The sequence below is a fragment of the Gigantopelta aegis genome, chromosome 8 (genome assembly GCF_016097555.1).
Source record: "Gigantopelta aegis isolate Gae_Host chromosome 8, Gae_host_genome, whole genome shotgun sequence".
In the NCBI taxonomy this organism is placed as follows: Eukaryota; Metazoa; Mollusca; class Gastropoda; order Neomphalida; family Peltospiridae; genus Gigantopelta; species Gigantopelta aegis.
Genome location: NC_054706.1, coordinates 44,052,777 through 44,066,336, shown reverse-complemented (window position 1 = coordinate 44,066,336; position 13,560 = coordinate 44,052,777). Strand labels below are relative to the sequence as shown.

The 13,560-nt window shown below is 36.5% G+C and overlaps 1 protein-coding gene across 1 annotated transcript; it reads right to left on the bottom strand.

Moving 5' to 3' along the window:
• Nucleotides 1-1,456: 1,456 nt before the first annotated feature.
• Nucleotides 1,457-12,606, bottom strand: LOC121379677. Its single transcript, XM_041508326.1, has 5 exons — nucleotides 12,599-12,606; nucleotides 9,903-9,945; nucleotides 9,190-9,334; nucleotides 2,567-2,668; nucleotides 1,457-1,605 (listed from the first exon to the last, which is right to left on the bottom strand). Exons 1-5 carry the CDS (start codon nucleotides 12,604-12,606, stop codon nucleotides 1,508-1,510), a joined length of 396 nt encoding a protein of 131 aa, XP_041364260.1. The 3' UTR covers nucleotides 1,457-1,507.
• Nucleotides 12,607-13,560: the final 954 nt, after the last annotated feature.

Genomic DNA, 13,560 nt, shown 5'->3' with positions numbered 1-13,560 from the left:
AGTCCACTCCATTACTGATCTCAAGAAGATGCTAAGATTTTGTAGGAAAAAGAAGAAGTTTGTTTTGTTTAATTAACTACTGTGTAAGTATATTAATTAACTACTGAGTAATGTATTAATTAACTACTGTGTAAGTATATTAATTAACTACTGAGTAAGGGTATTAATTAACTACTGTGTAAGTATATTAATTTAATTAGGACTTCCTAACTGTTAATTTTTAATTAACCCTAACTACTCGTTCAGTAACGTGTGATAAATGTAGGAAATTAAATACTGGGTAAATTAATTACGGAATTACAGTCTATTAATAACTAATTTTTAATTATATTAATTTCTCAGTTCAAACTGTAATCTTGCAACACAGAATTAATACTGGTACCTATCACAATAAAGACAATCACCTACAGTTTACTAGGTTGTCTAACTGGCTAAGCTTTATATTACCAAATACTCAATAATGATTGTGATATATGTTTTAGCGGTTTCGGTAAACAAAAACGCTTATGGAAATTATGACCCAGGAACCCCCTCTGAATTTCCTACTTTGGCTACGCCACTGAAAGTAAAAACATCCGTTCATAGTCCACTCTATTACTGATCTCAATAGAAGATGCTAAGATTTTTCCTTTTAGCTGAGGAAAAATGGAAAAAGTTTGTTTTGTTTAACGATACCACTAGAACACATTTATTTATTAATAATCGGCTATTGGATGCCAAACATTTGTTAATCTTGACATATAGTCTTAGAGATGAAAACCGCTAAATTGTTTTATTAGTAGCAAGGGATATTTTATATGCACCATCTTACAGACAGGATAGCACATACCACAGCCTTTGATATACCAGTCGTGGTGCACTGGCTGGAACGAGAAATAGCCCAATGGACGCACCGACGGGGATCGATCCCAGACCGACCGCGTATCATCACTGGGCTGCGTCTCGCCCCCTGAAAAAGAAACATGCTAGAAAATGTTTTCGGGACATTCCAAGAAGTGTTTGTTTTGTTTTACCTAAGCTACCACAACATTTTTTTTTTTAATTGAAGTGTCGTGTGTGAACTGAAGGTCATTACAAACCATAGACTCTATGATATAACTGTGGCTGGTTTTATTACCAACACTAAAACATTTTCCTGAGGTTATATTTTGCGGCGTATCTGTCATACAGCACATCATAGATCTCCGAAGCGTCCATCACCTTCCTCAGTTTATAATAATATGCAATAATTAATATGTAATACCCTCACTCCCGCATCCCTTCTTTGTTGCTGTCATCTCCCGACGTCTACAAATACATGTGTGTATCCGTGAATGCGTGCGTGCATGTGTGCGTGCGTGTGCTAGTATGGCTGTGTGTGTGTAGGTGTGCGTGCGTGAGTGCGTGTACTGACATGGTCGTGGAAATGAAAGTAAAGGAATCTTTATTTAACGGCACCTCAGCACATCTTGAACTGCGGCTATTTGTTGACTGGCGTACGGCTGTGGCCGTGAAGCTAAAACAGAAATCAAACCCACACTGCACTCACCGAAAAGCTAAGACCAGCCGCTGCACCAGCGCCATTTCCAAGAAGAATTATGGCGCCCATTACACCAGAGTTGAAACCTGAGAAGCAAAAGAAACAAAAATATTCTATCAGTTAATGCTTAAATTGGTTTTCAGATGGGATGAGACCTGTGGCAACAGGGAATCGTTTATAGACAGACAGACAGACAGACAGACAGACAGACAGACATTTTATTAGTCTCACCTTATGTACACAATAATAAAATGCAATTTAAAATACAGTATAAAAGTACATAAGCCATTCCTTATAGGAACTATGAGAGACTGTTAATAGATAAAAATATAAAAATGAACGAATGTATACACACACACACACACACACACACACACACACACACACACACACACAGCACAAGTAAAAGATACATATACATAAAAGTTTCAAACTATTATCATCAAATTTGTATTATAAATAATATTAATAAATTACCCCGAAAAATATAAAGGACGCATAACCACCAGTGGCGGATCCAGAAAATCCATTTAGGGTTGGCCCCAGTGACATGAGGTGGAATGTCAAGGGAACTTTGGGGGAGGTTTGGAGGGGGATCGTAAAAAAAAAAAAAAATAATATATAATAAAATTATAACTATAAATAAAATTTAGGGGGGCCAGCCCCCCACCCCACCCCACCCCCTAGATCTGCCTCTGACCACATGTTAGTTTAGAATATAAAAGTGTCCGGCGACGTGTTAACATTAAAGATAGGGTGCTGGCAGTATGAATAGCTAGGTTCTTACTAGATATTAAAAACCAAATTTTTTTAACATTATTTAAAACATCATATTCTCTGTTAAAAAAAGCCTTGCTAAACATGTTAAATTATAATGTAAGTCAGTGTACATTGCACACTCGATTAAAACATGGACTTCATCTTCGACACATTGGTATGTACACAGACAACCGGGTTTTTTTTTTTTTTTGGAGGGGCATGGGATGAGGGTGGGGTTACAGGATCATATAAAGAATTGTATACAAATGTTATACAATTGTTACTTACCTCTCTGAGAAGGATGCGACTTGTCAGCGACTAAAGTATTGAACGGAACACTGACAGCTGTTTGTGCCGTGATGACGATCAGGAAAAACGTAATAAATAAGCCTGGAATATAATAAATAATAGAATAATACATGCACAATACAATGTAACTGACTGTACTGTACTGTACTGTACTGTACTGTACTGTAATTTAATGCACAGTACTGTAATATAAGGTAATGGAATATAATATTTTTTATGTAATAAAAATAATATATGCCTTTAATAATGACAATTCTAATAGACAAGCATTATAACACGTCTTCAGAAGTATCGCATCTATGTTCGTATCTCAGTTTGTTTTTATCTTACAAGATCAAATTGTTCATGTTTGTAAAATTGTTTGGGTTTTTATTTGGGGTGTTGGGGTTATCTTTGTTGTTTGTTTTGTTTTGTTTGTTGTTGTTTTGTTTTGTTGTTGTTGTTGTTGTTGTTGGGTTGTTGTTTTTTTTTGGGGGGGCGGGTTTAGGGGGGGTGTTGGTTGTTGTTTCTTGGGTGGTTGTTGTTCGTTTTGGTTTTCCTTGTTGTTGTTTTGTTTCTGTTTTATTTTGCTGTTTACTTCTTTCTCTTTTTTTAGAAGTAAGTATTGTTATTTTTACAACTGTATAATAATTATTTATTTTTTGTAATAAATAATTTTCTCTGGTTACTTTTTTGTTGATGATGGCTTCATTGAAAGCGTGTAATATTATTTTTAATTTACAGTTGATAGTATTCTTATCGCACATCCGTGGGAACAAAAGGTGAAGGGCAGGGGGTCACGCCCACTTCTTTTCTATTTACGTTAGATTAAACTGCAAAATAATAAAATAAAAAATAAATAAAATTGAGGCGGGGATGGTGTATCCCGTTTCCCCTCCAGTCCAAAAATAACTAGACTATGCCCCCCCCCCCCCCCACCCCCCCCCACACACACACACACTCACAAGAGACTGTACTACACACGCACACAAACACACTCTCTATATCAGGTCAGGTCAGATCAGAGGGTTTAACGTGCACATTCAGAGCAAGCTGTTGTAGCGCACGCCTGTCCTGGGCAGAACAGGAAAGGTGGGAGTGGTGGAAGGAAGGACCACCTGCACTAGAAGGTGCAAGGGAGCACCAGCAGTCCGGCCGGGGCCGGTAGCAGGTGGGGTCTCTATATCGTTCCTTCTAGCCTTTATCTAGAGAGAAAGAGAAATGTTTTATTTAACGATGCACTCAACACATTTTATTTACGGTTATATGGCGTCAGACATATGGTTAAGGACCACACAGATATTGAGAGGAAACCCGCTGTCGCCACTTCATGGGCTACTCTTTCCGATTATCAGCAAGGGATCTTTTATTTGCGCTTCCCACAGGCAGGATAGTACAAACCATGGCCTTTGTTGAACCAGTTATGGATCACTGGTCGGTGCAAGTTTACAACTACCCATTGAGTCGGTGTCCGGATTAAAAATCCTATGCCTCGACTGGGACCCGAACCCAGTACCTACCAACCTGTAGATCGATGGCCTAACCACGACGCCACCGAGGCCGGTACTTTATCTAGCAAACCATGTTATGGTATGCTGATCTTGGGATGGGATGGGAACTCTATTAACGTGCCCATATCCACAGAGGTTCAGGCACGCCCACCCCGGATTTAGCCTCTGACTTCGCCAGTGACCAATTCCGGGGCGGGCTGATCTTGGGATGGGATGGATGGGAACTCTATTTACGTGCCCATATCCACAAGGGTTCAGGCACGCCCACCCCGGATCTAGCCTCTGACTTCGCCAGTGACCACTTCTTGGTGTCAGGTCAGGTCAGGTCATAGGGCTTTACGTGCACATTCAGAGCAAGCTGTTGTAGCGCACGCCTGTCATTGGCACAGCCGCTCAAATAGAATAGGCAATATAGAATAAATTGTTTCTCATTGGATGCGGTTAATCGTGCTTTGCCATCGATTGGTTGAGGTTAGCCTTGAAGGGAAAGTTTATTTTATCGGAAATGGGACACAGATAAGATTTATTTATTTTTGTATTTTATTGAACAAATATAAAAATCATATACATAATAATATTATTATTTTTGTACGTAATTAAAACATGCATACTGTCAATTAAAACACCTTTTGTTTTAATAAATTTTTATTGATTCTGTCATAAACAGAAATAATAACTAATCCACACACCCATCTTGTGGAAATAATAGAATGATCCAAAACTGACTTCGGAAACTGGTCATGTCACATCTAGAAAACGCAGTTGCGTGGTAGACGTACGTTTCATATTTTAACGATACTTTTGGATATATATATATATATATATATATATATATATATATATATATATATATATATATATATATGTGCGATTCGTCTCATATTTGCGGGGTGAAGGGGAGCGGGATACGTCATTTCCGCGTCAATTTCATTACTTTTTTGCTTTTAAAAATCCAGTTTAATTAATGTAAATAACAAAAAAATTCTATTTTTATTTGCAGTTTGTAAAAACATTGGTTAAGATATAAATAATACGGCAAATAATATAGTGAACAATGTTGTCTGCTCATCTTTACTAGATACGGATTAACAGAAGAATAATCCAGTATTAAGTCGGATAAACTATTTAAACATATAATCTCAAACTCGATGAACCGACGACATTATTCACTATTAGTAAGTATTGTTTTATTTATATATTGACCAATGTATTTTGTCAAATTACATATAAAAGCAGAAAAACGTTGTTAATTCCAAAGCACTTTTTTTTAGTTTTTTTCTTTTCTTTTTCTATGTCAACCCAACTTGAATATGTTAACTGACCCCCCAAAATGTGTTTGTGGTACATTTCCAGTATATTTTGTATTATTTATTACCTTTGAATTGTTGTTGTTTTATTTTATGTTGTGTTTTTAATTTTTATTTGTTGTTTGTTGTCTTTATTTCATTTTTTTTTATTATTTATTTATTTATTTATCTTTTGCTATCGCATTCTTAATTCTGGATATAATACAGCCTAATGCATTACTTCTCAGACGAACGTGCGTTGAAAAATGCATGTTGGGGTATTACACAAATCTGGATGACCAGAACCACTTCAAATGTACGAATTAATATTCTAAATAATAAAATGTAAATATTTCTAATTTAAGTGATGAAAAACGGCTTTAGTAGCGAAAAATGCGTCGTAGTGTTTAAAAACTAGGGTCTGTAATTTTAAACATCAATAATACTAATAACAAAACTAATAATAACAATCATAATTGTCACGGGGATTCCATAATTCCCGTAACTGAATAAAACACGATTATCAAAATATCTCTCCTAACTGTATATCTATTAGATCTCTCTGTAACAGGCTGTTAACCCTAGTATGGCTCGTCTCTAGGTATGATCAGAGATACGATCTTATATAAAGTATATATATTTATAGCACGTTTAGCTCACTAGAAACACAACAAAAACACAATACACTTTGGAATCTGTATTAATCTACGCTGACAAATGTACAGCCGTAGCAGTTAATTAATAACAACAATAATAACAACCCAGAACTGATCACTTAATTAGTTAATTTCTAGGTGTCTAGTTACACAATATGCGAATCACTTCACCGTTACACCACACTCACACGTGTGATAATTGAGAAACGCTTCTAGGAGAAGTTAATTAATAAAGGAATTACCACTCTATTCCTAACTGGTTAATTTTTAATTAACCCTTACTACTCGTTCAGTAACGTGTAATAATTTAGAAACGCTTCCAGGGGAACTTAATTAATAAAGGAATTACAGCTCTATTCCTAACTGGTTAATTTTTAATTAACCCTTAACTACTCATTCAGTAACCTTGTAACACAAAATTAATACTGGTACCGATTACAATAAAGACAATAACCTACAGTGTACCTAGGTCGTCTAGGATGACTGGCTAAGCTTTATATTACCAAATACTCGTATAATGTTAGAACAAAAAGTCTACGATTTACTTGTCAGATGATCGAAGACACTGTCTAAAGAATATTGGTATAATACAGTATTAAAATATTTAAAGTCACATCAATCACATCAAGGTTATACACAGAGCAGAAATGATATTTACCAAAGTCCAAACGGACTAACGTTCCCTCGGAGCCTTCCTAATTCGTTCTCCTAGATATCTCTAAAAACTAGCTATTTATTATAAATCAGAATACGCCTGGGGGTACAAGGCGGTACCTCCCCCTATCATCTGTTATTTCAACTCTACTAGAGTCGGTATATTTCTCTCTGATCATCAGTCTGGCTGTCGCCAACCGCGAGCAATCTCCTGGCCATAAACAGCACTATCGGAGATATTACGTAACTACTAGCCACATGGCCTCCGCATCTGGCTGGGTGTGTATTAGGCGTACCGATCGAGGACTGTCGCGCAGAAGTATTACGTAACAAGTTGCCCATCTGGGCTACGGGCAATTAAACTGCACACGGCCCTCTAACACGATTAAAATCGCCACAGGCGAAACAAATTTAAGAGCATGTACCGTCACAATAATATACATGTAATAGTATTTGTATTTTGTGCGTAATTACTTGTGGACTTTATTAGTTTAACTTTAAGTGACATACACTAGTTTGTACACATTACGACGTATTTTTCACTATGAAAGCCGTTTGTTATCATTTAAATTACAAGTACTCCCATTTTATTATTTAGAATATTCACATTTGTAAACCGAAGTGCTTCTGGTCAACCAGTTTTTTGTAATACCCCGAAATGCATTTTGATCATTCTAAAAACGCACGTTACTCTGAGAAATAATGGCTATCGAGACAAGGCCCCGTGCTTTAATAAAGTCCAGACTTTAACGTCATGGCAACGCCATTCAAATAGCATTTCGTTAAAGACTGGACTTTATTAAAGTCTAGATTTTAAGTTTATATAAGCACGGGGCCAGATCTACTTATTTTATACGGTATTTCCCCGTTTAAACATCACAGACTTTAGCTTCTGTCTCTTATAACCGTATCAAGATATGTTGCATGTTTGGAGATTAACTAAATTTCCACGGGATGAAACTAGGGTCTGCGACTTTAAATCTGTGAACTGGTAAATAACATATACGATAGAATAAAAACAAAACATTAATAATAATTCTTAAGGTAGGGTTTAAATCTTACTCGTTTGAGTCGTTTCTACAATGCAAAAATCATAGTAATTCTCCTTTACTATTAAAGCGGCATTCTCGAGTTCAGTTTTATTATTATCTCAGAGGTGCAGAAAGTACTCGCCCGCTCGCCAAATGCGAGTAAAAATTCTGACGGACGAGTTAAAAAATGCAACAGCCAGTCCGACGAGCGATCTCTTTTTTTTCTGACTGACTGTAATTTTCCATCGAATCCGCGACAGGGCATCGACCATGCCAACATTTAAAACCATTCAAACAAACTGTTGAAAATGATGACGAAATACGTAATATATGCTGTAGCATAGACAATAGACGACTTCGGAGTTCCAAATAATCAACTGCGTAAGAACGACAGTCAGGAAACAGAATCGGTCAAAGGTCAATACTACTTAGAAACGGATTCTTTACATTCAAATTATGTTGTCTGTTATTAATAGATTGGTCTGTTAAATACGCGTGGGATGTCACATGAATTTTGTAAATCTATATGAATGAAATGATTTGTTAATCAAGTTCTGGCGGATTAGTACAAATTCTGACGGGCTAGTAAATTTTACTTGGTACTAGTCCGGCTGGCTAGTGAAGGAAGGAAATGGTTCATTTAACGACGCACTCAACACATTTTATTTACGGTTATATGACGTCGGACATATGGTCAAGGACCACACAGATATTGAGGGAGGAAACCCGCTGTCCCCACTTCATGGGCTACTCTTTTCGATTTCGCAGGATAGCACATACCAAGGTCTTTGGTGTACCAGTCGCGGTGCACTGGCTGGAGCGAGAAATAGCCCAATGGGAGCTGGCTAGTGAAATATTTTCCATTTCTGCACCCCTGTATTTAACTACTGTATTTAGCATAGGTCATCCACATTACGTTCCATTCCATACCATTCTTTGATATCTCTTTAGATGCAACCATTGATCTAGCTCACAAAACATTGAATAACTCTCCACTGTAGTTCAAACTATTCATATCACTCCAGTTATGTATTACAAACCACGGCGGAAGACGTTTTGTCATAGCAAGGTCATTAACAGTATTAATGATTGAAACATATTTTATTGCATATAATATACAAATGGATTGGGCACAACTTACGAGGCCCTCTTCTAATAACATACAATAATGACAATATGACAATAACGGCGACTACAACTATTACAAGAATATACAAGAAATTAAATATTCAAAGTGAAGAATATACATGAGAGAAAAACAAAACATAGCGAAAACAAACAAAATAATAAATAAATCAATAAATATAAACAGTATTATTATGTTCGTAGTTAACCATGTGTATGTTCATAGCTAAAACACACTAAATTGGTAAAACAGCAAAAGTTTGTTTTTGTATTTTGCATTAGGAAAAGAATGGGACGCGAGACTGCTGCTTTAAGTAAAATGTTTCTCTAGAAATAGTGCTACAGTTTAACCCGCCGTACCTAAATTGCCGTAGGTTACTTTGTCTGGGCTGTTGGCTGTACTTTGTAAAACTACGGGGCCTGTTTTCACAGAGGGAAACCTGCTGTGTCGTGTGGACATATTCAGATACGGCAGACATCTTTCTCTAACCAGGTCACGTGAGCACTGCAACACATTTACACAAACATATCTACTCTTAATACAAACACGTATAAAAATGATGAATATGAAAGAATAGTTTATGGAAGGAGTTCGGGAATTAGTTAATTCCTGGGTGAGAGCGAGGGCTATAAAACAATTCCCAAAGAAGTTCCATACATTTCGCGTGGCACTAATGCAAATATGATAATTTCTTTATTTATCCACAAACTGTTATTTATGAAAAACGTTAAATATGATTGTAATCCTTCAAAGTCGATATTACTAACATTTAACGTGGTCAGTTACAGTGACGCTGAATGATGTTAATTTCACCAGTTGCGACTGCCGCAAGTTTGCAACTTCTGTAGCAACTATAGTAACGTCGGAAGTGTCATGTATGTATACTGTATTATAATGTACATATTTCTACATATATTATAATATTTCCATGTTTAATAATGGATGTGTTTGTATAATTATGCATAAAATGTGTGTTTAAAATTATTTCAAAACACATACACAATTTTACTTTTATAACTGTGCATCTATTTGTATCAGCAAACATTACGTATCGTATTAAGGTAATACTTACAGAGGTTAAATTGTTTGAATTTATCTGCGAATTGTTTGAAGTCCTGAAAACAGAATAAACATCACAATGTGCTAAAATTTATGTTTTAGTTGGTGAGCCTATATTTGCAGACATGGATATAGGACATTTTAACAAGACAGGGGGTCGTAGGGCTTGTAACAATAATGTAATGTAGTCCGGTGGTGGGGGTTTGGGGTTGGGAAAGAAATAAATCCGCGCTAGGTTTGATTTGTCGAGGGGGGGGGGGGGGGGGGGGATAAATAAATAAATACACGCTAGGTGTGAGCTGTGGTGGGGGTGGGAGGTGAGTGGAGAAAGAAAGAAATTCGCACTAGTTTTGAGTTGTGGTTGGGGTGGGATGGGTGGAGGAATAAATAAATAAATTCGCGCTATGTTTAAGTGGTGGTGGGGGTGGGGTGGGTGGAAAAAGAAAGATAGAAATCCACGCTAGGTTTGAGTTGTGGTGGGGGTGGGGGGTGGAAAAAGAAGGAAAGAAATCCGCGCTAGTTTGAGTTGTAGTGGGAGTGGTGGGTGGAGAAAGAAAGAAATTTGCTCAAGGTTTGAGTTGTGGTGGGGGTGGGGTGGGTGGAGAAAGAAAGAAAGAAATCCGCGCAAGGTTTGAGAATTTTATATACGTTATATGTGTTTAGTAGTTTAAATATATTTTACAACTCGTCCCACAAACCGTATTGTGATATATTGCGATACAACAAACCGTATTGGAATATGTATTGCGATATAGCTGATATATATTTTTTTTTGTGATGAAAACAGAAGGGATAAACGTTTTAATGAACTTCATTAGTTTTAGTTTGTCATCAGCATATCTACTACTTGAGGATTCAGTGCTGCCGCCAGTGCTGTTACAACGTCCCCAGTTGTACTGAATATACGTTTAGACAGACACAGCGGAAGCATGTAGACATGGCAGACATGGGGAGGGGACTGACTGAGATCGAGTTTGCAAAGTTTGTAGGGGTTCGGGGTATGCTACCCCCTAACATTTTGAAAACTAGATGTTTTGAAATGCAATTTCCTGCATTCGACAAGTAAACTTCATTTCTGCCGTACCTGTTAGATGGTACCAAGGATGGGGGGAGGGGGTGTGCAACTTGACAGACTATGCTAGCACGTGTTTAGACTAAACTATTAATAACGTTCTCAGACAGACATACATACAGACAGACTGACAGATAGATATTTTTATAAAGTCTCACTTTACACAATATGTATACAACATTAGTCGCTGGTTGGATGAATTTGACCTCTACTGGCTCCGAAGGCCGAACCACATTGTTAACAATTACTCTACCTTTAATTACCGGTGCATTTCCCCCACGTTTTGTCCAGAAAGAAATCGTGAAAACACAATTACAATGACAAAGATTCTACATACTAGATGGCCACCTATATTGACTTCGATAAGATCTTGAAGGACAAAAAGCATCGTTGCTGCCATTTCATAATAAAATGCTGGGTGTTTTGTTTGTCTGACTATTTCCCGTCAAATAAGATACAAGGAACCAATAACGTGTAAATATTGCGATACGCAAAACGGTACGCGGTTCGTATCGAGCTGATGAAATATCGCGATATACCTGTATACCGGTTTATCGTTGCAGTCCTAATAAATACATATAACTCGTATTTTTAACCCAAAACAACAACTACTAGTATTTAATGAATTGTTTGTAGATCGACCACCGTTGATCAAATTTAGTCCACTCACAAATGTGAAATGCAAGAAACGTTTCAGCATTGTAATTAAATATTATTATTATTTTTAAATGATTGTACATCTGGTACTACCCCTATATACTTCATCCTGTATATATACTGCTTTGCAAGTAATATAAGAAAAATTTATATATTATCTGCCATATGATCATCATGTATTTGAAATATTATATCTGTAACTATAAAATTAAGATGCCTCCCTCCCGACATACACACACACACACACACAGCCACACGCACATGCACACACACACACACACACACACACACACACACACACACTTTTTTTAGCAATTCCTATAGGTTTTGCCAAAATGTTTGTATTAATGGACACAAGCAAAATAGTTTCTGGAACAGATTTACAAAATGAACATTTGTCATCTTGTTGAATTTTTTTTCACAGAGAAATGTGTGTGTAGACAGTATTCGGTGTTATAGTCTATACTGTAACCACTTCAAATTCGTGTCTATACTGTAACCACTTCAAATTCGTGTCTATACTGTAACCACTTCAAATTCGTGTCTATACTGTAACCACTTCAAATTCGAGTCATTAGTTATTATATAGTAAAGACTACAACCTTTTCTCCAATTAAACGAATTTGTAAGAACAAGTTCATTAACACATTTCTTTGTTGTTTTAATTTGTTATATTCTGATTTCAAACTAGACTTAGCTAGTGATGGTTTCCAGGGCGGAAAATGTGTGTCTTTGTCTGTGTGTGTGTGTGTGTGTGTGTGTGTGTCTGTATGTCTGTCTGTCTGTGTCTGTCTGTGTGTATTTGTGTGTGTATGTGTTTGTGTGTGTGTTTGTGTGTCGGTGTGTGTATCTGTATGTATGTGTGTGTGTGTGTGTGTGTGTGTGTTTTGAGTGTATATGTGTGTGTGAGTGCACCAAGATAAAGTCTAAGTCCTTGGTTGTGTATAAAATATAGAATCTCAAGTAACAGATGCGCTTACTGATCCATACGCGAAACATATATAGTCAAATTTTCATCTAACTGAAGATCTACTGTATGCAGACAGACACTCTCTATTAATTTATTAAATAATTTTCAAGCCCTTGTCTGTTATTGGGACACAAAAGATAGCCTTTTGTCAAATACCCCCCCCCCCCCCCAAAAAAAAAAAAAAAAAAAAAAAACCAACCAATAAAAAAAAAAAAAAAAAAAAAAAAAAAACCAACAACAAAAAACAACAACAAATTTGATCTTTTCCACAACGACAATCGGACTTTTGTCCCAAAACTGCCGCGAATGTATATGGTGATTTGTTTTCCAGCAGATTTGCATACAACTTTTCACTGTGAGACTTTTTGTGTTGATCGTAATTTACCTGTGTCTAACACCAAGTAGCCGATACTATTTACATTTGGTCCGTAGGCGAATCGTCACTCCGAAGACTGGTTTCACAAATCTCGATCTCGACAAGACGGAGCTAAATGGATATGTTCATCGTCTGAAAACATTCAAAGTAAACACAAGAACTCGAAATATGCTTTGGAACCATTTATTAAAATTTGAACATTTTTCTCAGCAGCTAATAATGAAAACAGCAGAAATACTCCATTAGACAATGGTTTTGTAATCTGAATTAACAAAGGGCAACATCGTTTATAGGGACTAGCTTGAGTTTGCGTCCATTATAAGCTATTCAATTAAGACTCAAAACACCACCTTGGAGGAGATAACGTTTCATCTGAAATTAGTCCTTAGGCTTTAATTAAGAAAGTGAAAAATACCTTTAGTATAAATAAATTTATGACTACATAATAATTATTATTCAGTTACAACCATATTTTTTTTTTTAATGTAGTCTTGTCTTCTCTATGACCTCAGTAGCCAGTAAACTGTTGATATCTTATGATGATAACTATTTTAACGTGCCCATATACCACTAGGGTTTCGAACACGCCCATCCTG